General features: G+C 40.4%; 1 protein-coding gene across 4 annotated transcripts in view; it reads left to right on the top strand.

The window, feature by feature from the left end:
- Nucleotides 1–27,317, top strand: part of LOC119653107 (steroid hormone receptor ERR1) — a 246,955-nt gene that overhangs the window by 143,242 nt on the left and 76,396 nt on the right. Inside the window, exon 1 of one of the 4 annotated variants that reach the window (XM_038057626.1) lies at nucleotides 4,942–6,128. The exons of 2 other annotated variants lie outside the window; for them this stretch is intronic. In XM_038057626.1, the coding sequence (XP_037913554.1) occupies nucleotides 6,105–6,128 (24 nt within the window). In that variant the 5' untranslated portion in view covers nucleotides 4,942–6,104. Of the gene's footprint in view, nucleotides 1–4,941; nucleotides 6,129–24,666; nucleotides 24,753–27,317 lie in introns of those variants that run through there. One more of the 4 variants, XM_038057628.1, reaches the window with a different exon arrangement.

Genomic DNA, 27,317 nt, shown 5'->3' with positions numbered 1-27,317 from the left:
ACTCAAGACAAGAGAGGTCAGGGAAGCGGAAGATGCCGCCAATTGCAATGATTTCAGAACTGTATACCGCATCACGAAAGAGCTTGCATATGGTCGCAAATCTTTTCATCCACGATTATAAACAATTGAAGAGGTGGATAAAAGACTTCCCAGGGTCCTTAATCGTATTACATACGGCGAGGTTCCTCCTCTTCTGGATGAAATCTCTACTTACCATAACATGCGAATACGGGCGTCCCTGCCGTTACAAAGATAATAGTTAAAATAATCCTGGAACGCATCAAAGAGCATCTCAAAAGCTTGATCGACAGAGAGCAGGCTAGGTTTCGCTCCGCTCCTGCATCGACCACGTCAATACCCTGCGGATCAGTCTGGAACAGTGTGTGGAATTTAGATCTGCGCTGCATCTCCTCTTCATCGATTTTGAGAGAGCTTTTCAAAACGTCAACAGGGAGTGTATCTAAAATGCTCTACGCAGGAACGGCATTCCGGAGAAACGAATAGCTGTTATCAGAGCGACATTTGATGACGCAAAATGTCAAGTGCTGCACCAAGGTAAAATCCCGGATGATTTTGAGGTCCAAAGCACTCCTCTTAGTGCTGGCGGACTCCCCACAAGGGTCGTACCGTGTCAACGATATTATCTCTTCTTGTTATCATGTTGCCCTGAAAATGACATCGTTCCTCAAACACTTTGACTAAGCTGATGATATCTGCTCGCTCTCACCGGATCATGGATTTTAGCCAAATGGCTCTGGATTTGGAAAGGGATTCAAATAGAGTTGGACCGAAGATAAACACCAACAAAACCAAGGTTCTCAGTCTGATGGGTGAACGCACTCTTCCTATCTGCATTAATGGGCCTATTTGCATTAATTGTATATCTAGGAAGCATGGTTTCTACGGACGATGATATCGAACTGAATATCGCCCGATGCATTAACAGCGCCAGATCCGTTTTCGGTGCCCTGCACAAAGTCTGGAAATACAGTTATCTCAACACCAAGATCAAGTTGAGACTGTTGTGTTCTAGTATTCTTTCAATGTTGCTATAAGGGAGTAGCACGTGGAAAGTGAACTCCATTGGTACCCAGAAGCCACAAGCGCCGTCACATCGGAGTGCGCTGGCAAGGCTGGCACTGTACGTGGATAGGTCACGGGTTAAGCAGGGGCAATAATTGCATTGCGGACTACGCCATGCAATGGAATCCATTCTCCCAAGATGGCCGACGAGCGGGTCGTCCCAAGAGCACTTGACACAGAACAGTAGAAGAGGAATGCGGGAGTGAGGAAGTCATAAGGAGGAGCTGAAATGTATTTCGATTACTGTGAGCGATTGTGCGGTTACCTGCGGATCTGCGAGGTTTTTCAAACTACTCGTCTGTTGTCGTTAGCTGAGAGCCTTCTCAGGTTCACAGTGTCCAGACCGTCTGGATTCGTCTTTATATACTGTTCTGTGTAAAACAAAACCTTATTGAAATCGGTTTACTGTCTGTCTGCCTATCCGTCTGTCTGTCTGTCCATCAGATGCATTTTTCTCGGAGACTGTAGCATTGACATCAAATTTTGTGGAAAGGTGGGAACTGTGAACGCTCACGCATACAGTGAGTTACATCCTATAACGTCGAACTTAACGGACCCATTCTCAGAAACTATCCAACCGAAAAATCTGAAAAAAAATCAGGACGCTGTCACTATATGGTGCCTGGGCTCCGAAATACCTTCCTTACCGATATCTGTTCAAATAAAGTTAATAATTGTATATTACTATAATCTTTAATAATTGGCTGCAAAACCCCCGTTAAGTTAATTTAAGCACCAGTGCTGTAGGCTATTATATAGAGTATGACCCTACCAAGTTTGGTGGAAATCGCACTATTACTAATAAAGTTATAGTAGGTCATAGCTGTCGCTTCTGTGCAAATTCAAAACTATGAATGTGAATATCATTCGAAAGTGGATACTCTCACATAATACATGTGTATATTACGTGCTACGTACTAATGGGACAAATGCACACTCGAATGTTTTTATATAAAAAATACATAAAAGCTTTCGTTCCTGAAGCGTCCAGCTTCCGGTTTCCGGGGCTCTTTTATTAATATTCTTACTTCGTTGTGGAAAACAAAATTGCTTTTAATTCAGGGAATATACGCTTGGAAATATTCTTTATAAATAATTAACTATCAACGCTCCTGAAAGAAAAAGAGAAAACTACTTAATAAATTTAAAAAAAAAGATCCTGAAAATATAAGTTGTTTACTTATTTGATATTTGGTTGAATATCCTTTTGTAAAATTACCACAAAATATCGTCGTTATATGGAGACTAGAAGTTTTTCGCATATATTCTTCGCGATCTGCTTTCACCCCTACTCGATGACGACCTAAAATTGTTGGACAGTGGTTGATTTCAGTGTCATAACTGCTCATTTAATTATCGTCTACAAATTCTCTGTTAGATTTAAACTCGGGATTTATGTAGGCCAGTCCATGGTTGAAATGGCATTATTCATGAACTTTTGCTGTTAAATCGCGACTTATGATGCAGCGCGTTGTTTTGCTGGAAAGTTGCCTTTGTATAAACTGACAACGGAAAGTTTTCCAGGAATGGTAAAAGATGCTCTGACAGAAAATTCCGGTAGGTTAAAGCTTTAAGTTTGCCCTTGATAATAAGATCGGCTCCATGACGAAGGTTAGCCGTTTTTTTCGGTTCTTTCGGTTTTGTCAGTCTTTGACATCCTCTGAGGTTGTTCTTCAATGTATGTTGGAATATGGACATCAGTTGCACCATCTTTCATCGACTTTAAAGCCGCCTATGATAGCATAGCCAGGGTAAAACTGTACACGGCCAGGACAGAGTTCGGTATCCCGACGAAATTAATTAGACTGACTAGGCTGACACTCAATGTGTGAGGCCAGATAAAAGCAGCAGGATGACTCTCAAGACCATTCGACATCAACAACGGTCTAAGACAAGGAGATGCCCTACCATGCGTCCTCTTTAACCTGGCCCTCGAAAAAGTGATTCGTGATGCTGAGGTAAATGCGAGGGGTACGATTCTCTTTAACTACTACTGGCCTATGCTGACGATATCGACATCATGGGAGGAACGACCGGAGACGTACAAACTGCCTTCATCCAGACAGAGCAGGCGGCGAAAGATCTTGGGCTGCACATTAATGAAGGCAGGACAAAATATATGGTGGCAACGTCAGCACCAAAAACCAACCAACCAACAACATCAAATCGCACTGGCCAAACGGGAAGAAAAAAGATAGAAGACTACAACTTTGAGACGTTGATAATTTCGCCTACCTAGGGTCGAAAATCAACCGATAACAGCTACGACGATGAAATCCGCGCAACGTTGTTGTCAGCCAACAGAGTCTATTTTAGCTTACAAAAGCACAATAGGGTAGGGTAGGGTAGGGCACAAGACAATGATTTTGCCAGTGCTCATGTATTCCTTGCTGACTTGGGTTTTTAGCAAGAAAAATTGCGAACTCTTGGCCGCTTTTGATCGCGTTCGAGAGAAGAATCCTTCAAAGAATTTTTGGCCCCTACATGAGGATGGACGATTCCGTAGCCTACATAACGACGAAATCTAGGAGCGATACCATGACTGTCTGGTTGTGGATAAAATCCAGCTCAATAGGTTACGGTGGGCGGGTCACTTGATTCGTATGGATGAGGATGATCCCACCCGGAAAGTCTATAAGGGCAATATCTATGATAGAAAAAGAAGACGAGGCAGACCCTGCCTGAAATGGAACGGAGGCGTAGGTCAGGACACCAGACAGCTTTTAGGGATATCGAATTGGTGCACCTCGGTACAGAATCGAGATGTCTGGAATTCCTTATTAAGGTAGGCCTAGACCGGATACCAGTTGTTGCGCCGTTGATGATGATAACTTCTTGTATTGCAACTCTTATTTGCGTTGAAGTAGGGGGTCGTACAATAATTGTCGAACAAGCAAAGAATTTTCGCTTTCTGTGGTGTTTCATGACCAATAACGTTTTGGATTGGCAACTTTTATTTTCCTGGTTGTATTTAATCGCGTTTTGAACCTTTTTGCGCTTTTTGCGCGAACACCACAACAGTGTCACCGATAGAACGGCTGTAGTCAGGTTTCCAATTCTTCTCATTATCGAGGTTGCTGTACTCTCCTTTCCGACCGACCGTGCGGTAAGCATTGAATGCAGGTTTGTAGGAAGTGCAGAGTATGTTTTCCACAGATTTCTCCATGGGGCAACATGAATATAACGAGACTTCCAAAATGTCCTGGACACCCTTAGTGTAATAGTGGCTACCCCACCAAGACAAGGTGGTGCAAGCAGAGCGCATTCCTGTTTATTTGCATTATAAAACGTTTCAGACCTGCAGCCTGACAGCCTTGGATTGGTTTTGATGTTCGCTGATTTTGAACCATCTAAAAAATCCCATCAGCAAACAAACCATTGGACGATATTTCTCAAATTTATCATTTTCCCCCAGTCCAAAAATGAGGTAAATATTTCACTTTATTTTTTAATTTTTTTTTTCTTAATGCAATATTGATGAGTTCAATCGCGTATGACTGTATCTTTTTGCTGAACGTGGAGATCGGTCCGACGATCTTTTATTTATAATGCAATTTCTGAACGAAAATATACACACCCCTTTTCGTTGTAAGCTTGGCAAAGTCCCATGTAACGAGATTTAAATCGTCGGTCCGAGCGGAGGGACGACCGGCACTCCACGCCAGCGAAAGACTAGTAATGCATGTGTTTCTGTTTATAACAACAGAAAAAATGTTTACATATTTATCTGAAGCTCGTAGAATATAAATTTTCGTTCATTTTGTTCTCTCCTCATGTGCTGCAGTATAAGTATACACCGTACACGCCGATATATAAAACAAAGCTCAAATAATCATTTCGCGAAAAAGAATTCTTTAGTGTTAGACATATCGTCGCTCAGACAAGTTTGGTTTGGAGCCAATACTAAAAGCTTTTACTATCCTCAATCTATTATACAAAATATAAAATATACACATATGTATATATACAACTAACTAAATTTCAAGTGCCGAGGGTAGCCTCACTCATTCGTCGTAGGAAAAGCTTTCAGTTTCGTTTTCATCTAATAACAAATCGGCAAAAGAATTATAGTTTTTATTCGTGTATCTTTTATCTATTTTGTGGGATTCGCATTTGTTGTTATTATTGGCAATATTGTGTTGCATGTGTGTCTGAATAAAGTATCTGATGAACGGAAGTTGAACTCTGCCAAAAGTTTATAACTCGAAGTCAGTGAAATGCGAGACTAGAAACGGAGAAGAAATTCGGACTATAAACTACACTGTGATACATTGGAACCTTTCTTTTTGATTCTATCTTTGCAAACTGCAGACCGTTGCAGAGCAGATGTTGCGAGTCGGTTGCTAATTACATAATGCGAACAAATAACGACAAACTTGCATCTATTCCCAACCGGAGGATCTATGCATGTAAGATAAGAGTCCGCTGCGAAATATAGATGAGATACTTAGAAAAACCTCATTGTGAACTTTCCTCATTGTGGAAAAGTGTACCCAGTTGCATAAGTGATATTTTCCATACATGCATACTGTCCGCTTAGCTGGAATCCGAAACCAGTTCCGTGCTTCCAGAACGCGAAGATAGATGTTCCAAAACGCTGTAATTTACTTTGAAATGTGATTTCCTCTTGGAGAGATTTACTACCACCATTAAGCTTTGAAAACATGTTAATTACACCGCAAACTACATATTACATGAAAGCTAAATATTATAAATTATGAAATTCTACGAAATCGTTATATATAAGCGCAGGCATACGTATGTGATTCGAATGTTTACAACCTAGAAACGAAGTAAAGTAACCAAGTATCTACTTAATCTTTCCATTTGCCGGGCATTTCAGTACGTACTGTGATATATTGAAAGTGAAATAAAAAGCCTTATTTTCAAAAGTACGTTTTGTACTTATTCGTAATTTAAATCGTGAAAGTGTTGATCTTGCGGACAGCAGCTGGGTGTCGATTGTGCAGCATTTATTGATGTAATCCCACTTACCAAATTGGAAAATAGTATCCTTCAGAATGGATAACTGGATGCAAGATATGGTATGTACGAGTAACTTTTATGCAGTAGATCTTTTGATGAAAATAAAATCTTGCGCCAAAACGGGTCTGGATACGCTCCGTTCATTATTGGGCGCCATAACAGTCCATTTGGGAGCAAAGAATTTCTAGATAGACTTGTATACGTCTCCATATGATCTGCCGGCCACAATCTGAAGACCTCCTGTAAATAAGTGTTCGAAACTGGATTTACAGTGAACAGATGGGAATAATGTTTGGGTTTTATAGTGCCACGTTTTCGCCAATCGTGACGAATCTTTCGTTTCTCTGGAATGTTATAAGAAGTTAGGTCACCTGTTCTTTTTCCCTATTTTCTAGAATATAGTGTATACTATCTTAATCCAACGAAAAATAAGCCTTCACTTTTTACAAAAGTGTCAATTTATAGACATGACGATAAGGTCTAGTCTTCATATATACTGACATATATTGGACGTCCCAAGACGTCTTCGCGATTAAAGTGTGGAAATGTTCGATTTTGTGTCGCATCGTTGTATTCATTCCTACTGTGATCGTTTATCCACTTGAAAAAAGTAAGTTGCGATCCAGTATCTTGTATTCTCGCATCTCCACATTTAAAAATCAAGTGTGTATAAATATCTCTGAAGATTAAAGTTTCTGGTCGGAATAGGGAATATTTGGTATATCCCTTCGAATAGTTTTAGTTATATGTTTTCGCTGGACAGGGGCCAGAGTATATCACGTAAACCTAATCGCGTTGGAGTCCTAATTATAATTAAATATCCGCTCCGTGTCGAATCAATCTTCTTCTCATTTGCCTCCCTTTATGTTTGTGTTGCGTTACTTGTCTGCCTGCCCAACTCCGATTACATCTTCTAGGTACTTCTCACTCTCATCTCACATGTGTGAAGAATTTTTTGACAATTTATCTGAACTCCTTACTGTCAGGTTGCCTTACTTTCCTCTCTTCCTCTGCGAGGATTTTAACCTAATTCTGCTGAACATTGTGTCAGGATGGCTCAAGGGGTCTCGTTGTAGCGGACGGTCTTCGTTCAAATCTCCCTGGTCACAAAGGGATTTGTTATCGTAACTGGATGTCGGATATCAGTCGACTCAGTTGTGAATGAGTAACTAAGTCAAATGAGGGTAATCATTTTAGGCGAGCACAATGGGGATCACATTGCGTCCTTCATTGTACTGTAGTGTACCGATACGGTCTTGAAGGAAAAGGTCTAACACATTTTAAGACCTTGATTCAATATGGATTGCGTCAACGAGTATTATTATTATTATTGTGCTCAACTCGCCTAATCATCTTAGCTTTGCAATCCCTTCCATTATCTATCTTACACATGTATTCAGTATTTGTTCTTCTTGCTATCATCCTTCCTGTTATCATCATCAATGGCGCAAGAAGCGGTATCCGGTCTACCAGCTGATAAGTTCGTAGGTTAACACATAGATGGCGCTACTAATATTAAATTCACATGATTTTCAATTAACTCTAACCTTCAGGAGACGTGTACAAATTTGACAGCTGTCGGGCTATTAGTTTCTGCGATAAAGCATTTTGAGTAAAGCAACTTTTGTCAGTTTGACGTAAATGAATAAAAAGGAATTTCGTGTGTTAATAAATCATTCCTTTTTGGTGAAAAAAATATACTATTGAAGCCAAGACTTAAGAAGTGGTTTGTTAAGATTAAACGAGGCTAAATGAGCACCGAGGGCGAAGAACATAGTGGATGCCCCAAAGAGACTTTGACCGATAAAAACATGAAAAAAGTTCAGGATATAATTTTGGATGGCTGCAAAGTGAAGTTGATCAAGACAGCTTAGGCCCTAAAGATATCCGAGGAACATGTTGGACATATCCACAAGCTCTGTTCAAAGTAGATACCACGCCAGGCTCACAATTGACCAAAAGCAACGACGAGTTGACGATTCTGAGCAGTGTTTGAAGTTAAAAGATCTCATTTATGCATCGATATGTGACGATGGACGTAATATAGCTTTTTTATTTCACACCAGGATCAAAACTATCGTCATCTGAGTGGATTGCACGTAGTAAACTGACTCGAAATCGTGCAAAGACGCAACAATCGGCTGGCAAGGCTATGGCACCAGTATTTTGCGATGCGCACGGTATAATATTCATCGATTATCTTGAGAAACGAAAAATCATCAACAGCGTCTATTACATAGCGTTATTGGAACATTAGAAGAATAAAATCGCGGAAAAAAGGCCCAATTTGAAGTAAAAGAAAGTGCTGTTTCATCAAGACAATGCACTGTCACAAATCATTGAAAAGATGGCAAAATTGCATGAATTGAGTTTCGAATCGTTTCCGCATTCACTCTATTCTCCAGATCTGTTCTCAGACCTTAAGAGAATGCTCGCTCGAAAGAAATTGAGTGCCGTTGACAAAGTAATCGCCGAAATTGAGACCTATTTTGAGGCTAAAGGTAAATCGTACCATAAAAATGGTATCGAAAAATTATGTGACCCTTATAATCGTTGTATCGCCCTCGAAGGCAACTATAATAATAATAATAATTGTTGGCGCAACAATTCAATTGGATCAGAGCCTTGAAATGTGTTAGAGCACTTCACTCAAGACCGTAACGGTATACTACAGGATAGCCTGTAGGAGGAAATATGGTCAGCATAGCGCTTGCCCGAGATTATTGCCCTAATTTGACTCAGGTTCTCATTCACAGCTGAGTCGACTGGTACGTCAAATCACGATACAAATACTACTGCTACGATTGTACCTTCCTTCCAATACCGTCGCACTCTCGATATTTTCTTTTCCAGCGTGCCCGAGTGTTACATCTCCATATTTCCTTCCTTCATTCCCGCCTTCAAATTTAAAACGGAGTTTTGCCGTTCCAACTATAAAACTGTGCTAGAGATGATCCTGCACTCGCAGTTCTTATAACCATACTCAATATCTCCACACTTCCATCAATTTAGCTGACTCCACTGTCAGCGCGCCTCCTCTTCCATGTTTGTCTCCTTCCTCCCTGCGCGCACTAGCTTCTTCTAGGTGCGAACTGTTCTAAATCGCCCGCGATTCCTACCGCTACACCTTCCTTATTTTAGTTCCTCATTGACAAACTTCCTAGCAATATGGGATCTGGTCCCGATGGGTTTCGTAACCTCTTCTTAATTAACTGTAAACACTATATCTTCCACCTTCCGTGTATAATCTTCAATAAAAGTTTCGAAAAATGATGCTTTCTTCATTTTTGGATGACTCTATTCTCAGAAGTGGCGACCATGTCTCACTCCTCTCCTCTTGTTCCAAAAACCTCCCACGGTTTTTTGACCACACAATTCGGTCACGTCATAGCAACAGAGGAGCAAGGTTTTGTAGAACATCCATCTACTGCTTCTTAGCTTTTCGACACATTAATAATGTGTTAAGTCACGGCTCTTAAGCTTTTGATTCCGTCCGTCAGATTCTACTCCATTCTAAGCTATTTGTGCCTCAACTTCCCCTACTCGATTATCTCATTGCACGTTTCCTACCTGTCGAACTATGCCTCCAGAGTTTCTCTTCAGTGTTACTAATTCATGACTTCAGGCAGACGACCTTAGATTTTTAAAATTTGTTTCGTCTCCGCTTTATTGTAGTCTTTAATAATACAACCTATATGCTCTGTTGTATGAGCTCTCGGTGAACAACTAAATATCAGCAAATGACACTCACTGTGATACTATAGTTTGATCCTCCTCCACATCCTTTTTCTATTCTCTTAGTAGACAACCCCTATCACTTCTGCGCTCCTTTCAAGACCTGGGTGCAACCTTCCTTTTATCCTAGGTTCTTCCTTTGACTTTATCTGGTTTAATTTATATATTTTCAAGACTTTAGCTGGTGCAATAATCCTATCTTCGTCATTTTTTTGAATTCTCGGTAATCGAAAGCATTAATAATCACCTATTACTGTTATTTGGAAATTGCAAACTAAGGACACTCATTTGGTCTATCAATGATTAAAATTATGCAGTTTTTATACCTCCTATCAATCACACCAAGTGTTCCAAGACATGGTGACTTTTATACAATTGCCGCAGTCCAGAGAAGGCATATGTGCTCATCTTGTATATTACGCCCTGCTCTGAAATTTGGCGGAAATGTGCAGACTATGAAATACCAAGCAGCTGTTTTTATCTAGAAAAGATATGCGAAGTGATTTCCAAACAATTTTTGGCCTCCTAAAGGATGATGATATCTAAGAGCCACATAAAGGCTGTTCCGTTGTGGAGCAAAAAACGGCTCAATGGACTGGCATGGGCAGGGGGCCTAATCCATATGGCTAAATATAATCTGGGCTGGAGTGTCTATAGGGGAGAATATTTACGGTAGAAAAAGAAGACAGTGCAGATCCTGCCCCGTTAGGCGTAGGCGAGAATTGCAGGTACCTACTAGGAATAATTGATGTTCATTTCACATTAAGCTTTAAAACAATTCGCTCCGAAAGGTAAAGGTGGCTACCGAAATAACGTCCGCAGTTTCCATGGCCATGAATTTCTGTTTCTGTTCACATTTTTTTCTTATAATCAACTTTTACAAGGAAAGAAATACCATTTACCAAACGGCGGATTTCAATCATGAATGGCGAATGACTGCCTCTGAGCATTCAGTCCACTTACCCCATAAAAATACCTGTTTAGCATCTAGCCTTTTATGCCGCACATGATAGCATACTCTTTCTAGCTTAGGATATTGTTGAGAATGCCTTTCCATAATTATGTAGATGAATGTACTGTAGAAGTTAGATGTATCTTTTCCAAACATCTTTTTTTCTGGAATGGTGACAGCCTATATAATGACACCTGCTCAATAGCCTGCGATGGGCGGATCAGACAATCCGGATAGGAAGATATCCTGTTCGGAATTTCTAGAAGGGCAATATTTATCGTAGAAAAGGGAGACATGGTAGACTCTGCCTCAGATGGAGCGGTGACGTAGACCAGCATGCCAGACAGCTTTTAAGGATGTCGAATTGGTCGGCCACGGCGCAAAACGGGGATGGAACTCTTTACTAAATCAGTCCTAAGTCGGATGCTAGTTGTAACGCCGTCGATGTTGAAGATGCAATTGTCATAGTTTTTCTACTTCCTCTATCATAAAAACGGTTGCAAAATCTGGCGGTTGGTTGCAACGGTTGCAATGCAATGGAACCGACACACGTAACGTAAGCCAGTGGAGCAGTGCAAGTTTTTCGGAAAATTATTATTGAAGCTGGTGTATTTCACATACTGTGCTTCACATAGATATTTAAAGCAACCATATATAGAGAAAGAGGGTCTTGCCATATCGCAAAATATATATTATTATAGATGGGTTGCATGCTTGTTATTGAAGGATCAGAAGGGAAACACATTGCAGCCTGTAAGGCAATGTCGCCTCAAGGCTAACAGTTTCAGTGCCCACGTAAAGACGAGCCCTTTTTTTAAAAGGCCCATTCAAATATAGAAACAAGAAATAATTGATATCACATATTCAGAAGAAAAAAAATGTAATATTGCACCTGGAGCATCATAGCCCTGTGGCAAGAAATTTTGTCACAATTCTATTCGTGCAGGCGGCTGGCGCGGATGAGAATGATTTGTGGGTGTAATAAAAATATATATATATAAATTATATGAGAAGCATGCACCTGATGCGGCGCAGATATTAAGCTTGTTAATACGCTGCAGTTTCTAATGCAAAACAAACAAATGCTACTTCGGTCCTTTTTAACAGCTCTCTAAATTTTACTTTTCGAAAAATATTGATGCAAAACATGTTTTCTAAGTATTTCAGACAGTTCCCATTGTCTTAGAAGCAAAATCCTCCTTGGTGTTTCCTTAAATTTTCATTCATCCCTGGACTGACTCAAGAACCTTCCAAGTTCCAAATCTTAATGTGCATCGTAATCAACCACATAACCATTTTCTTTCTATATTAATAAAATATATTTTGACACAATTTTATGTAAACATTAATTGAGATCCATTCTGCTGTAACTGCCCGCATCCGCCTTTGCACGCTTACCAAATCGACCATCGACTATGGCAACATTCCAAATGCATGGAGGAAAAAGAATGTCGAGCACATGACTGTGTTTATTTTAATTTTTCCTCAAGATGTGATCTAAGAACGCTTCAAACAGTATAAGAATTCAGACATCAGTGCATTTTCCAAATTACTAAAATATGAAAATTAGTATCTTGCCGAATTCTTAGGCATTTTTAGAAATCTTTATCTGTCATGGTTAGAATATGTAGGTCATTAATGCACTAGTTGGTTCTCGTGCTTATTTCCATCGAATGAGAATCTCATATTTCAAAATACTTTTTCTTTAAATTTTGGCTAGATCTGGCCATGAAATATTCAGATGAGTACCTTAGTATTGGCCCCCCATAATGGTGGAATAGACAATTCAATGACATTTGTGGCTTTATCAGCCACTGTTCCTGCCTTTTCTGTAGCGCTGCAATCCTATCCTTCTATCCCGTCCTTTACTCCTTTGTGTTCCTGTCATCAAAACCAACCATAATTGATAAAACCTCGTAAAGGGAACCCCTGGTTTACATCCCTCTTATATTTTTTGATAATTTTCTATACAATCGATAAAGTCCTACAAGCAATCGTATATCAATATATAAGTCTGAAACCTAGTGCTATCGTCATGCATGTTATACAATGTTTATATTTTTTGATAATTTTTTTCCATTTTCTGAATACAATAGGGCAAGGGAACCACTTTGTATCTGCGTGATCCGCACCTTGAATAAGTGAAGGTCAACAATTCATTATATGTATGTATTTCAGCCAGATAAGGAGCCACGATGTGATAGCGTTAATTTTCAGGGAAGGAGCTTATTCCTAGAAAATATAATCTTCATAATTGCACCACTTGCAGCCAAATATATAGTAACTAAGTTTTTTCGAATGTTCCATTTGATACGAATCCGGAAGTATTTCCAAATCAACTCCTGTCATCACAAAAGCTTCAATTCGTTTACGTTAAAGATATTGGCACATTGTATATGTCGCTAATAATCGGCATCATTTTACCCTGGTCATATAGATCTTAGCAGGATATCAGTGTCAAAAGTAAGTTTTCCTAGAGTGGAATATACTATTATATATATGCCTTCTGGAGTGCTTTTTATTATTTATATATCATTCAATCGGGCCGACTAGTCTTGATCAGCTGCGCTATTTTGTTCCATCATAGGGTTGATTTGAATGCTTTCGCGAGGCTTTCAGATTACCATCCAGCGCATTAAGCCACCGTTGTTTCGGATGGCATTTCGGTGTTTTCCCATTGACTTCGATATTCAGACCAATTTTGCCAGGTGAATTCTCGTTAGCGCGAATTACACCCACTTTTGAAGTCGCCTCTCTCGCAATTTTTCCACAATCGGTGCAATCTCATATAGATTTTCTCGATTGATCCTCATTTTGGAGATGATCTTCGCATGCTACGCCACTGATGCAACGTGACGTTTCGTCTTCATTACCGCGAAACATCGTTAATTGTCTTTTATAGCCAGGCGACACGCAGAACCATAGAGTGCGACAGGGTGGACTACCCTGCGGTAAATTTTCGACTTGAGACGTTCATGGATACACCGATCACAAAAAACACCAATTGTGGAACGCCACTTCATCCAGATCGCGTTATCACGTGAATCAATTTTATAACGCAGTTCATTACTGGCTAGTATCATTGATCCAAGATATTTAAATTGCTCAGTTCTGGGCAGGTCACTACTACTGACAGTTATAATGCAGCAACCGATAGAACTTTCAGACAAGTTCTTACCTTTCCAAAGCTTGAAATTTTCAAGTCACAATAGCAGTAATTTTATAAATATTGTAAATGCGTTGAGCCACATCGAGTTCAATGCTGACATCCGCAGAAACAACTCTGCCTAGATATACAAACTGGCGCCATACATATCTGCACCTCATCGCAACCTGACGAATGGCCTGAACAGCGCTCGAGAAAAGGGCATTTTTAAATGGCGGCCCAATACTCATCAATATTATCAGTTGATTCATTCAAGGTGTCTACCATCCGAGCAGCAAGATAATTCTCCTGCTGTTGAAGGACTGAAAGCTAGATGATATAAGGAGTCGATGTTGGCGATCGTAGCTATCTAATCTTCCAAGAGTCGACGGACGTTGTGTCTGAAAGAGAATGAAAACGACCATTAGATGATGATCTTATTCGAGGCCGATGTGAGTGCTTCTCTTGTTATGCGTATCCAGAAGATCACTTCTAAATCTTCTGGTAATCACAAAGTGGTTAATCTGATTGCTCGTACGATATATTACCTATATATATCGTCATTATCATCAACGAATGGAAGGAAATTCAGATATGTCTGTTTTGCGCCGAGATTTACGGATTCGATATCCCTATTAGCGGCCTCGCGTTTTCTATAGCTGTATATTGTATATTTTTCGAACGTCCGCAGTGTATTGGGCCAGATTTTACCTACAACCACGGCCGTGTTATCGCTCATAAATGTCATTGGTATATATATTAGAGAACCACCTGCCTCTTATCTCATTTTGCCAAAAGAGTTGCTACTCGGTTAGTGTCTGTAGCCATTCTTAACAGTTAACCACCTCTTTGAAGTCTGCGCCCTTATGGATGTAGATGGTTTTACGTTTCTTAGTAGGGAAGGCAACGGGGATCCCACTCGAGATTACCATCATGTCCGGTTCTGAGACAGTGCAATAAACAGACGACACTTGCAAAGCTCTCCGTCTCTGTACTTTGTCAAGGCGCTTACGATACACTTCCTTGAGAAGAGCATCAGCCTATATCTCCGTGTCGTAGAACAGAACAGACTGCGTTGCTCCCATAAGAAAACGTCCTCTGGAAGATATAGGGCCACCAACATTCGCCGACTTAAGGTCGAAACTCCAACTGCAGCCTTGTTCGCTGATGTTTGACCAGGTGTTGAATGAAGTGCTCTAACACATTTCAAGGCCCTGATCCCATATGGATTGTTGCGCCAACGATTATTATTATTATTATTTAATCGCTGGTTTTGTCTCTACAGTCAACTCGCCGATCGATATGGAGTGAGGGTGACTTCAGTTCAGCAGTCATCCATCCGCTTACTAGCCGCATCAATATGTCAAGTCTGCTTTGCGCCTATTTAACAGATCCCCCGGCAACAAATATCGCATGTCGAGTCTTGGCAGACCATCGTAGGAGGCGTTCCAGAAATACGACCCTAAAATGGTTCCCTGTACTACTCCTACTACTATCATCTCCATCCATGTTCCAGCAATAAGGGAAAGTACTCTCCTTCAGTCAAGCGTTGGATACCTTGAGCAGCAAGTCTAGTCATTGGCGAACATCAATTTATAAATTTCCGCTGTAATACCATCAAGACCTCCTGACCCCTGCTTATTTTTCATAATGGGAACTGTCTTTTCGAGCCCTGTGACGGTTAAAAATGGGTAGTCCCCGACATCTTCCGCGCTGTTGCTATCAACTCATATGGATTTCTGGGGAATAATGTCCATACAATGCGATACGTCTGCCCCGATTTTTCAGGTGGCAATTCACTAATCCAGTCCCCATTTACCTTGGTGACTAGGTTATGTCAACCGTGAGCTTTGCATTTATTTATCGCGCTGCGGAGCCTCCTTTTAATTGATCTGTACTCTGCCTTTATGGTGCATACCTCTTCGCGGAATTTGTGATACTCTACTCCACAAAATCACCTCCTACCAGGATTGGCCGCTCGATGCTTAAAACAGCGTCCTTCAAAGGATCGGATCTGATTTTGCATCCGCAGCGAATTACACCAGTAACTGTTGAGCGGTTGCACTTCTTTGGATGTCCATTTGTAGGAGGTAGAACATGCTAGTCGCGTTCTAGCCCTTTCCAGTTTCGCTCTGAAGACTGATCGTTTCTGTTAGTTTATCACTCGTAGCTTCCTTGTGTTTAGACAGATGGTTTTCTGACGACGTAAGGTGCTGATTCCTTTTGTCTTTCCTCGCCTTCGTAGTCCAGTTGTTTTTCCAGTTCCACTCCACAAACGCTTGACCAATGTCGCACATGTTCTAATGGGTCTTTCTAGCTAGGACAATCTACTATGCTTCCGCACGACTTGTGTCCGAATCCATCTGCTCAAGTCTAGCATTTTTATCTGGATTTTTTTCCGGAACAAGAACACTACACGCACCGGCAACTGCATTACTTTGCAAGACTTCCTTTTTATTTGGTAGTCTCCGTGTCTCGTCGTGTGTTTTAGCCCTCCCTGCCTCTTTTGCTGCTGCGATGAGCGACGCATTTGCGCAGTGCAAGTCAGCAGAAATATGACAACATCGAGCTATCATCTCCTGTTAGACACTTGGAAGGAAGTACTGTCTCGCAAGAAGCCGTACAACAGGCAGAGTTATTGCTGGAGAAAAAAAAATCCAGAAAAGGTTGTGCAAGGACCACGCGTGTGGGAACAACGCCTCAATCAGTTGAAATATATATTCATTGGATGTGATTTTGTAACCAAAATCTCTTTAGTCGTTTCCACAGTTGGATATAATTCTGTTCCATGTAACTTAATTTCCCATAGATTATATATATCAGATAGAATTTTTGGCGCCCCTGCTGATTTTACAAAGACTATTTGTTGCCTCGCGTAACTCTTGTTTGCAGAATATTGACCATCTCTTCAGTCTTCGGAATTCTGGAAAACCGTCTTGTTGGATTTCCCTGGCGGCAAATGCATGGTTTCTGGTAGTTTAGCAAAGCTGACTTAGGTTGCTTGGAGATTTTTGCATAGGAAAATTTGTTTACGTCTTCGCAGGTCGATTCAGGCAAATCATATTATAGTTGCCTCAATTTGTCATTTAGCTCTCCTTATGGCTGGGGTTTTTTTTTCGAAAGAGCCATGAAAATATTACTCCACATGAATATACTAACCTTTCTCAAAGCGTTTTCTGCAATCAGAAACAGAATCAAATTTATGAAACTTTGTAGATCGTCAATTTGAGGAAACCAGACACTTTTAGACCGTCTGGAGTTACAAAATTACAAATTCATTGACGTTTTTAAATCTAAAACAAGGGAAAAATGCCAGTACAATCAGCTCATATCCGTTTGTTGTTATTTTCTCGATGAAAATCATTTTTTCCCCATTAGCAGAAAAAGACACACTTAAGCGAAATTCGCGCTACACGTTATTGTCATATCCGCCGAAATTGTATCTCTCCAACAAAAGACTGGTTTTTCGTGTACAATCTACCGACGTCATTATTGTTAAATGTTGTCTTCGAAATGTACAAGTATTTGTGCATGCAGTACAGTCGTCATCCAGAATGATCCAGTCAATTGAAAATATTAATGTTTATGTCCAAGATGTATTCCCGGAGGCTAAGTATTTTTTTTGGATCGAACGCGACGTAGACTTGCAGATTTAGCTTTAAAATCCATTTCTTTTATTCTCTTTAGTTATTTACTTTTTCGATTCCATGAAGTCATTGAATGATCTATTGTTGAGCAACTATTTTGTCTACGTTTCAGACAGATTTATTTTTTTGTTAGGTAAAAATCCAGCTCAAAATGTATAAAGACAGTCCGACAAGAAAGAGGATCAATTTCAGCACATCGAATCGGGCCAGCCAGAATTCGAAGAAAAAAATTGGCACATTTGATAGGTTCATGTAATATCGCTTTGATGATGATTACATGTTATTTTTCTATTTTTCACATTTTTGCCTCAATGGTCCCTTATGCCTCTGCTTTAGGGAAGTACTAACTTAGCTTCACGTGAATTATCTTTCTTTTCATTTACAAAATTAAATGTTAACTAATGAATTTTCTACAGTCATTAGCAGTGATTCATTTCCATTTGTATTCAAGTTACAAATGAATAATATGAACGTTTTCGGGGAGTAATTTCTTTCGTTATAGTCGAAAATGAATGCGAGGGATGTTTTGATAAAAAATTAACTTTATTATAGGAAAGTTTTGGAGTTCTGACTATAGCTATCATTTTCATTTCACTTTATTTTTAAAGTTTTGTGAAAAACAAAAAAACAAAATCGGTTTGTCTGTCTTTTTCTTTTCCGGAGGTGGAAAGCTTCCAAATATACTAGCAAACATGTTGCAGCGTGTGGGGCTTGTAACTATTAAAACCACTCTCTAACTCCTGTCCTCTTACCCGCGGAAATTATTACGTTGCGGGGGAGGGCAAGACTACAAGCTCTCCCTTCGCCCATCGATTGCATTCGCAACCGTACCTTTCTCACCTCCTCTGCCTCTCTCAACCTGCACTGAGTCCGCTCCACCATGTCGCATTGCAGTTCTCCTCGCACAAGAGATTTTCCCCACTTAGACTTTCCGGTGCTATTGTTCCTCTCAATGCCTCCTCTAAATTCTTCCTTTTTCCGGGAGTCTAGGATAATGGAAGAAAACATGCTCCCGAACATGCACCGGGTCCTCCGGATTATCGTCACAGCTGCAGCAGTTGAGTGAGCTGTCCACTTTAAACCTATAGAGATATTTGCAATATCCGCCATGTCCCGTGAGAAATTGCGTGAGATCATAGTTTATGCCACCATGCTGGGAATCAATCGGGTTCATCATAGATACATGTCACGTCTGAAGTTGTCTGCAGACTATAACCGCTTGTGTTCTTCTGAGGAAACAAACCCTGAACAATGTTCAGTAGGAGATCGGGAACCTTCCTATTTCAACCCCTTAGGTGCTTGCGAATGGGTTTATATCCGCCTCTGCGAAGAGTTATTTGAAGCAGCCTCTCTTGCTTCGCTGTATAGCTAGCTTCAGGTTTCCTCGACTTTCCTCGTAAGCACGCTACTTCACCTCCTGGTCAATCCTACTCACTGCTCTCTGGGCCGTTCGTCTTGCCCGATGACACGCCGACCAAAGATCAGACAATTAATTATTCCACAGTTGCGTCTTCTACTGGAGAAAGTGTAACGTGACATGTACATGTACGAATCGCATGATATGGAGGACTCTTTCCGAGGGTGTGCCTGGCCCCTAACCACACATTTTTGAATATTTGCTCGTCAATTGCTTTAGCAGACCAATTTGACGTACTCTTCACTCTTGGGCAAGCAGGTCTGTAACCGCTTCACCGGCTTTTCAGGTGAAAAACTATTGCCTGATGATTACTGTGCGTGTAGTGTTCACTGGTGTTCCAGGACATATTGTAGTCTAGTAAACCACTAACAAAAATCAGATTCACAACCGAACCAGACCACCAGACCTGATCATCGTCAGCCAGTATGGTGTTTAACTTCACGAAACACTCCAAGAGGCACTGCCCGCTTGCATTTTCAGTGAACTTCCCCAGTCTGTGGCCCATGCATTGAAGTCACCGGCGAAACTGCGTCCAACCAACATCAGGCTTGGAGGAGCATAGCAACTATAGATGTATATATGCAGTCTATTTTTGCCTAGACGAACCCACTTGTGGGCTCCCTCATACATTCATGTAGAGTTTGGTCTTCGCATTCCCTCACACCCGCCCCGCTTGTAGGATTGGCTACCCACACATTATTGTCAGGGTTTCTCGCTTATTATAGCCACTTGGACCTCTGGTTTGTGGGTGGTTGGTTAGAGCAGGTCTAACCTACAATGGTTGAGGTTGGTTTGGGTTAATCTGATTTTTTTAACTGCATTTATCGCCTTTTTTTACTCGAAACACTTGCCGCTTTCGACAATATGCCCACTGTCCAAAAAGTCCTTTTCATTACACAACATACATTTGGGATCCTTACATTTCCGAGCAATATGACCTGTTTCCCCACAACATCTGCATCAGTCAGACCGATCAACCGCACTTGTACATGCTCTCGCCAGATGCCCGTACAATAGGCACTTGAAATATCGCTTCAACGAGATTTGATATCTATGGCAATAGACTACCCATCCAATACGGACCTTCCCTTCATCTAGCAATTAGCGCGCGGCTTCTGCTTGTAGCCCTCTATGCTTCCATTTGCTTTTCTAGTGCTTACAATCGCTTTAGGATGGATTCTTGTTCTCTCGTCCTTTTTTTTCCCTTTTTGGGTCTTACCTTAGTATCTTTTGATTTTGGCGGCACGATTGCTTCAGGCACTATTTTCCCGCCCACCGTGGTTTTAGGGGGGTATGCCTTTTTAAGGTTTTGTGTGAAACAAAACCTTATTAGAATGGTGACGGTGTCTGTCTGTCCGTCTGTCCGTCTGTCTGTCTGTCTGTCTGTCTGTCTGTCTGTCTGTCTGTCTGTCTGTCTGTCTGTCTGTCACACCCGATTTATTCGGAAACGACTAGACCGATTGTCACGAAAATTGGTGAGAGTATGTAATCTGGTGATCCCTTTACATGCAGTAAGTGGCGCCATCTTACGTTAAGTTTAAGGGGGGCTCTCCGTACATGTGAATGGAGGGTGCAAATTTTTTTTTCTCAGAATGTAGCCAAGTAGGGTATCAAATGAAAGGTCTCAACTAGTACTTTTCGAATCTGGTTCAATATTTGATATTAGATGAAACATAGGGGAGTAAGGGTTGAAAATATGACCCACAAAAAGTGTAACAGGTCTCGTTCTCAGAACCTATCCAACCGAAAAATCTGGAAAAAATCACAGTGGTGCATCTCTACGAAATCTAGGCCTCAAAATATATCCGGTTCCGATATCTGCACAAATAAAGTTAATAATAGTATATTTCCACATTTTAGAAATTTACCCGGCACCCCCCCTTATGTTCATCCCAGAAATACAAAATTTGGCATGAGTGTAACGAAGAATATAATGCACAGTTTGGTCAAGTTTGAAGAAAATCCAACTATTATTAACAAAGTTATAGGGGGTGAAACTTTACAATTTTTTGTGAATTTCGTGCACTTTACAACCCGCATGACGTCATCATCACATATCAATTCGTCAATTCCACAACGAAATGAATTCTTATGAATTGGGTCGCAGACAATTATTTTGTTTTAGTTTTTTAGTTATTTGTCAACCAGACATGTGTATATGTAGGTATATAATATATGCGTGCTAATGAACTTTGCGGCTAGTGCCTAATTCAGATAGATATAAGACGTAAATCGGAAATATGGGTACGATAAATTTAGATACGTGCATATATGTGTACAGCAGGTAATAGGCAGTTTGTTTGTTTAGGGTGAGCGTGATATCTATGGCTCTAATATGTACGTATGTCTCGTAGTTTGGAAAAATATGAAGGATTATGTTGGATTTGTAGCTATATACGGACAGAGAAATGTGCGTCTCTTACATAAGATGAACACAAAACCTTTATACCCGAAGCGCGAGCTTCCGGTATTCCGACTTGTTGTTTTTTTGGGAACCCGCTCATTTCCTGGATATTCGTCTTCCTTTTCCCGAACCCTCTTTTTAAGGTTTTGTATAAAAGAAAACCTTATTAAAATCGGTTTACTGTCTGCCTGTCTGCACTCAGGCTGTGTTGGTCCATTGTACTCGCCACCCCCGTCTAACGGAATATTCCGGATTTGTTAACGTATCGCAGGATTTCCGTTAGTGGATGTGATGCTACCCGTCGTAACTCGAGAACATCGGCACCAAAGATCTGCATCAGCATTTAGGCTCTGCCACCTGTCATTGTAGAAAGCTTATTCCCAGTTTTTGAAGACGGACTTAGTCAATGCTACTGATACTTCAATTGCTGGTTCTGGTCCTGGCATGGTCGAGATTGACCCCTCTTTCGCTAAAGCATCCGAGTTTTCATTTCCCTCTACGCCACAGTGAACAGGTACCCAGAGTAGTACCACCGTATTGAATCTAGAGATAGAGTTCAAACGGTTTCTGCATTCCTGAACGATCAAGGTGATCAAAGGACTACTCAATGCCCTCAATGCAGCTTGGCTATCACTGCAGATTGCGATGTGCCTGCCCTTCAACCGCTCGTCAATCACTCAGTTTTCCGCCCCTAGGTCGCATAAACTTCGGCTTGAAAAACCGTTGCATATTGTCCCAAAGGAAAAGCCCACTTCTCGTTTTTATTCGAGAGGAAGACTCCGATACCAGAATCCTCTTCTGTTTTTGAGCCATCGGTGTAGAAGATTTCCGTATATCCCGCCACGCATTCTTCTGGGACTTCCCAGTTCTCTCTACGCTTCAGGGTTACTTCATATCTTCTACCAAACAAATGTATGGGGACACGAGAATCGGAAAGCATTGTAAGAACTAGATTCAGTATTCCCAGTAACTCTTCCAATGCTCTGGTCCCCCCACATCCGTTGCTTGTTTCCCCATACATCTAATCAAATTAGTCTATGAGCTGCTTTCAATGCAGTGCTTTGAATAAATATATCCAGGGGCTGCAAATTGAGTAGTACATTTAGAGCTACGCCGGATGTCATGCTCATGGCACCAGTGATACGCAGACACACAGTTCTTTGCAGTACGGCTAGTTTATGGTGAAAACCTCAACCCACTACACTACGGATGCATAAACGAACATCGGCCTAATAATAGCAAGGTATATCCACAATACCACATGAGGCCTGAGTCCCCATGTCGAGGCAAACGTCCTTCTGCACATTCCATAAGCTATGAGAACACGTTTCATCTTTATCTCTACATGTTTGTTCCAAAGAAGTTTTTTATCTAGAGTGACTCCCAGATATTTCACTTCTTCGGAGAGGTGGGAGGTATCTCAGGGAGGCAAAGTCCATCCAGTTTTCTTCTTGTGAATAATACCATTGTGGTTTTATTTGGATTATCTGAAAGACTATGTCTGAGACACCAACTGTCTATCGAATCACGTTGTATATTCCTACACATCGTTTCAAAATTCCGATCAACAGCAAGCACAGCCACGTCATCAGTATAAGCTTGAATATGTATTGGCAAATTTTGCAGTTCGCATAGTAGTGAGTCGATCAGCATACTCCACAGAAGTGGCGAAAGCACACCTCCTTGAGGGCAGCCCTTCGTTGCTTCTGCAGTGAGATAGCGATCGACACCCACTTCAGCGCACAGCAATCTCAGCGTTATCGTAGCATGGATCCACTTAATTAAAGCAATATCAACACCATGTGCTCTGGCGGCATCAAAAAGTTTTGAAAAAGCGCACAGTCAAAACCCACTTCAATGTCCACGAACACCCAGTGAGTTACATCTTTTTACATCAAAAGGGGGGTGTATTTTTTTTTCACCAAATATAGTCATGTGGAGTATCAAATCAAAAGTGTCGATTAGTACTTTCTTAAGCTGGGCTTAGTTTTGACATTTATCGGAATGGTGAGGAGTGCGAGTGGTCTCTCTCACAGTGAAAATAAAGGTTGATTCTTCCAGGTCGGACTTCTGCTCCACAGTCTCTATTTTTCTTTCTGTACATTTTGATACATTAACGGGATTCTTTTTCTGCCTTGCATATCAGGGAAGATCTCATAATTGTTTAGCTTCTCCTAAACGTATGCAATTCTCAATCCTGAGAAGCCTTCCCTAACCCCTTACGTTCATATGCGGTTGGTATGACTAAGGCCTTTGACGCTCATCGTTGGGAGCCTGCTTGCCCACTCCCAAATGTTGTCAGTACTGGGGTTCCGAGCCCCTGGACCGTAAGTTTACACACCTTCTCTTCGTCCATTTTAATTTATTATTCTGGGTGTCGTTTCCTCCCGCCCACCCATCCTGCGCATAAACATGCCCTTGCACGCAGATTTATCCTAGAATCATCAAGTTTTGTAAGAGTATAGGCTATACTATTCATAAGTTTAGTGGAAATCCAACTATTACCAACAGAGTTATATTTTTACCTCCACAGGACTGTTATTTTGGTCAAATATAATTATGTTTTCAGTTTTGCTATTTTATAATATACAGGTTGACTTTTGAAGGTCATATTATGTCATGCTTCCACTCCCTGCTCTATTGCGTCATTAATGATCACAATGGAAGATTCCTCAATTTTGTTGATACTTTCGAGTATCTTAAACCACCAGCCAGATTATATTTAATCCATATTCTCTTATAATGTTCAACCATATTAGATTTCAACCCTTATCTTCCGAAGCGCACGGTGACTATTAAGTGTGGTACGTCAGGGGCCTTGGGCGATATTTGAATTCTGGAACACCCATTAAATCTCCACACTACAAATTACAGTCCTACATCTGTTCAATAGACAATCAAATGTTTTTCATAAGTTCCCTCCTCGCATCCTCTTTATCGCACACTGTCGTAAGTATGAAATGGAAACTTATGAAAAAAAAAATATTCCCACATGAATAGGTCGTGATTTTTTCAGAACTAAATGTTGATAAATTCGGTTATCTTTTGCGGAATGATGGTAACAAGTAGCATGAAAACACGGCAATCATCAATGCCGACATTGTGCTTTTACAAATCGAGGTTTTCCTTAAAGTAATAAATTTAAGAATAGAGATTATCAGTTTTTTAGTAAAAATTGCACAACCGGTGCTACATGCACATAGTATATAATATTGTGAACATTACGCATCTTTTTTGTATTATCTTATATAGTACTTATCTGTGATTATTATTTTGTAAAAAAGTATCCATTGCTAGATTTCTCAAAAGTGAACTTGTAAAGTGGAGTGTTGTGGTCAATACGGGGTAATCAAGGACGACGTTCATGCCAGTGTCGTTTGGGTGTAAGTATTTATTTTGAATTATTAGCTTACCATTGTCATATTTTGGAGCACACCTCAAGTTGTACTGTTAGTATCCATTTATTATTTAGTTTATAAGTGTTTACCCGAAATCCATTTACTGATCTTGGTCCACATGTTCAAAATGATCAATATTTTAAGGTGATGCGAATTTGTTGGGCGGTCAATACACTAAAAAGGATTACTCTGTCGCCTGACGCCGAAAAAAATTATTGCAGCGACAATCGGATCACTTGATTATATCTGTGCAACTAGAACTCTAGAAAAATCTATGATAACGCAAGTACCAGGTGCAAAGACATCCAAACCATCAAATATTAACGAGATCCATACTTAGCGATATATTTGGCTATTTGACTAGTCATTAAACAAATCGTAACTTCTGAATACCCATCAGGCTGTGTCATCAAACTTGGAATGTGGTTTTTAATTGTCAGAACCCTTCGCTTCGCCTGACTGATTTGTCAGTTCGTAGGGATTAGAGTTAACAGATTTGTTCGAAATTTGCTCGAATTTCAGTGTATTTCTAGTGTCGGGAACCGAAAGCTCTGTACTTTACGTATGAAAGGTTTTGTTATTTTTTATCTAAAAATATAATATTTGGGTGTGCGATGGCAAGATTTGTACGTAGCTCGCAATACTTATGCATTTCAAACTGTTAGATAGTAACGGGTGGTGGTATCATACTTTATATTACATATAGCCTACATAATGTTCATGATTCTTGGATGAACCTAAGCGGGTATCCTGCTAATTTCTTGGAAATAGAGCACAATATCATTATCAGCTTTATTTAAGCAGGTATGGAGGATATAGGTACCGTACAGTGGCAGCTTCGTGATTTTTCGGTTGAGTAGTTTCTGAGAAAGCGTCCGTGGAAGAAACGATCCGTTAACAGCCCCCGTATTCCCTCCTTTTGCATCAGAACTGATAATGGATATGGAAAATACTAATCAAGGCTTTTCGTTTGAAACTCCGTGCATTGGCGAATGGGAGTACTTTCATGTCACTGCATTATTTACGGAAGTAGAAGACTTCCAGCTATTGGAAAATTTGACGTTTTCAAACTGAAGCGTTTTAAACAGAAATCGACTTACTGCCTGCCTGTCTGTCACATATAAATAATTACACATATTGAAAGTTGACAAAAGTGTTGAAATTTGTAATGACTTGATGCAATTTATCGAGTTTCCGGATACGATCAAAAGGGGAGCTTGCTGCTTGCATGCCTCTTTGAACACATCTCCTTTAACCGATGCGTGGGTCCGCACCGGAACCTGAAAATCGACCAAACATGGAGCTTGCGAACTTTGCGGAAAATCAACACACGAATTAAATCTGGAAAGTGAAAATAAAAAATAACGACTCGATTGCGCGTGTGGGCCCGTAAAACTTCGCGATCAAGAAGAAAAACCCACAAGGGATCGCATCCTTAATCGGTGCTTCTCCTGTCTCAGATGTATTGCGACATGCGGCATTTGAAATCCCCTCTCTGCTGCTCCATAGTAAAGTCTATATTAATGCAAAATGTTACGAGTAGGGGGGTACGCAGCACATTTTTAAAATATTATATTAATATGCTATTATTAACTTTATTTTAGCAGATATAGGTATTTCGGAGCCTAAATGTCTTATATAGGCAGCATTATTATTTTTTTCAGATTTCTGAGAATGACTAGTTAATTTAGGTGACTGCTTTATTACCGTCTCAGTTCCCTTTTCGCATTAGCTTCAATATCATTTAGAAAGCACTAATCAAGACCTTTCACTTCATACCCCACATGACTATATTCGTTGAGAAATTACCCCTCTTTCGCATATATAGGATTCCCCCTTGAGTTCAACATAGAACGTCCAATTCCCACCAAATTTGGTGTCAATCGGTGCAACCGTTTCTGAGAAAAGTCCTTGTGACGGACAGGCAGTAAACCGATTTTAAAAGGGTTTTGTTTTCAACAAAACCTTCAAAAGGACTGGGGAGAAGTAGATTCTTTATAAATGAATTTTAATATTTCACTCGAATGTCAATTGTTCTCGTTAATTATGACGTCAGCGTCTTATTTGCACGTCTTCAGATGCAGTAAATTGCGTGAAATTGAAAAGGTTGAACTCTGCTACAACTTCGGGAACAATTGCGGAATTTCCACGAAACTTGACAGCATTATGCGTGGTACTGTCGTAAGGGGGGTTTTCAGTTAATTTGACAAAATTAGTAATATTCTGTTAGTACATGTTTTGAGCAGATATCGGAATGGGACATATTTTGGGATAAGATTTCTTATAAGCCCATTATCCTGCTTTTTCCACATTTTCGAATTGAATAGTTTTCGAAAATGAGTCATGTCCCACTTAAGTGTGTAATTTACGTCAAAACTAGTATCAGTTTAGGAAAGTACTAAGGGACCTTTCGTTTGATGCCCCACGAGACTATATTTGGTGAAAAAATGTTTACATCCCCCTTTGTATGTATGCGGATAGAACGTATGACCTCACAGACGAAACATTTTCCAATAACGAAAACGCGTTCTCGAGCTTCCTTCGCTGCTA

This window comes from Hermetia illucens, chromosome 3, assembly GCF_905115235.1.
Source record: "Hermetia illucens chromosome 3, iHerIll2.2.curated.20191125, whole genome shotgun sequence".
NCBI lineage: Eukaryota > Metazoa > Arthropoda > Insecta > Diptera > Stratiomyidae > Hermetia > Hermetia illucens.
Note: the sequence above shows the minus strand (reverse complement) of the source record. Positions and strands in the feature narration are given on the sequence as shown.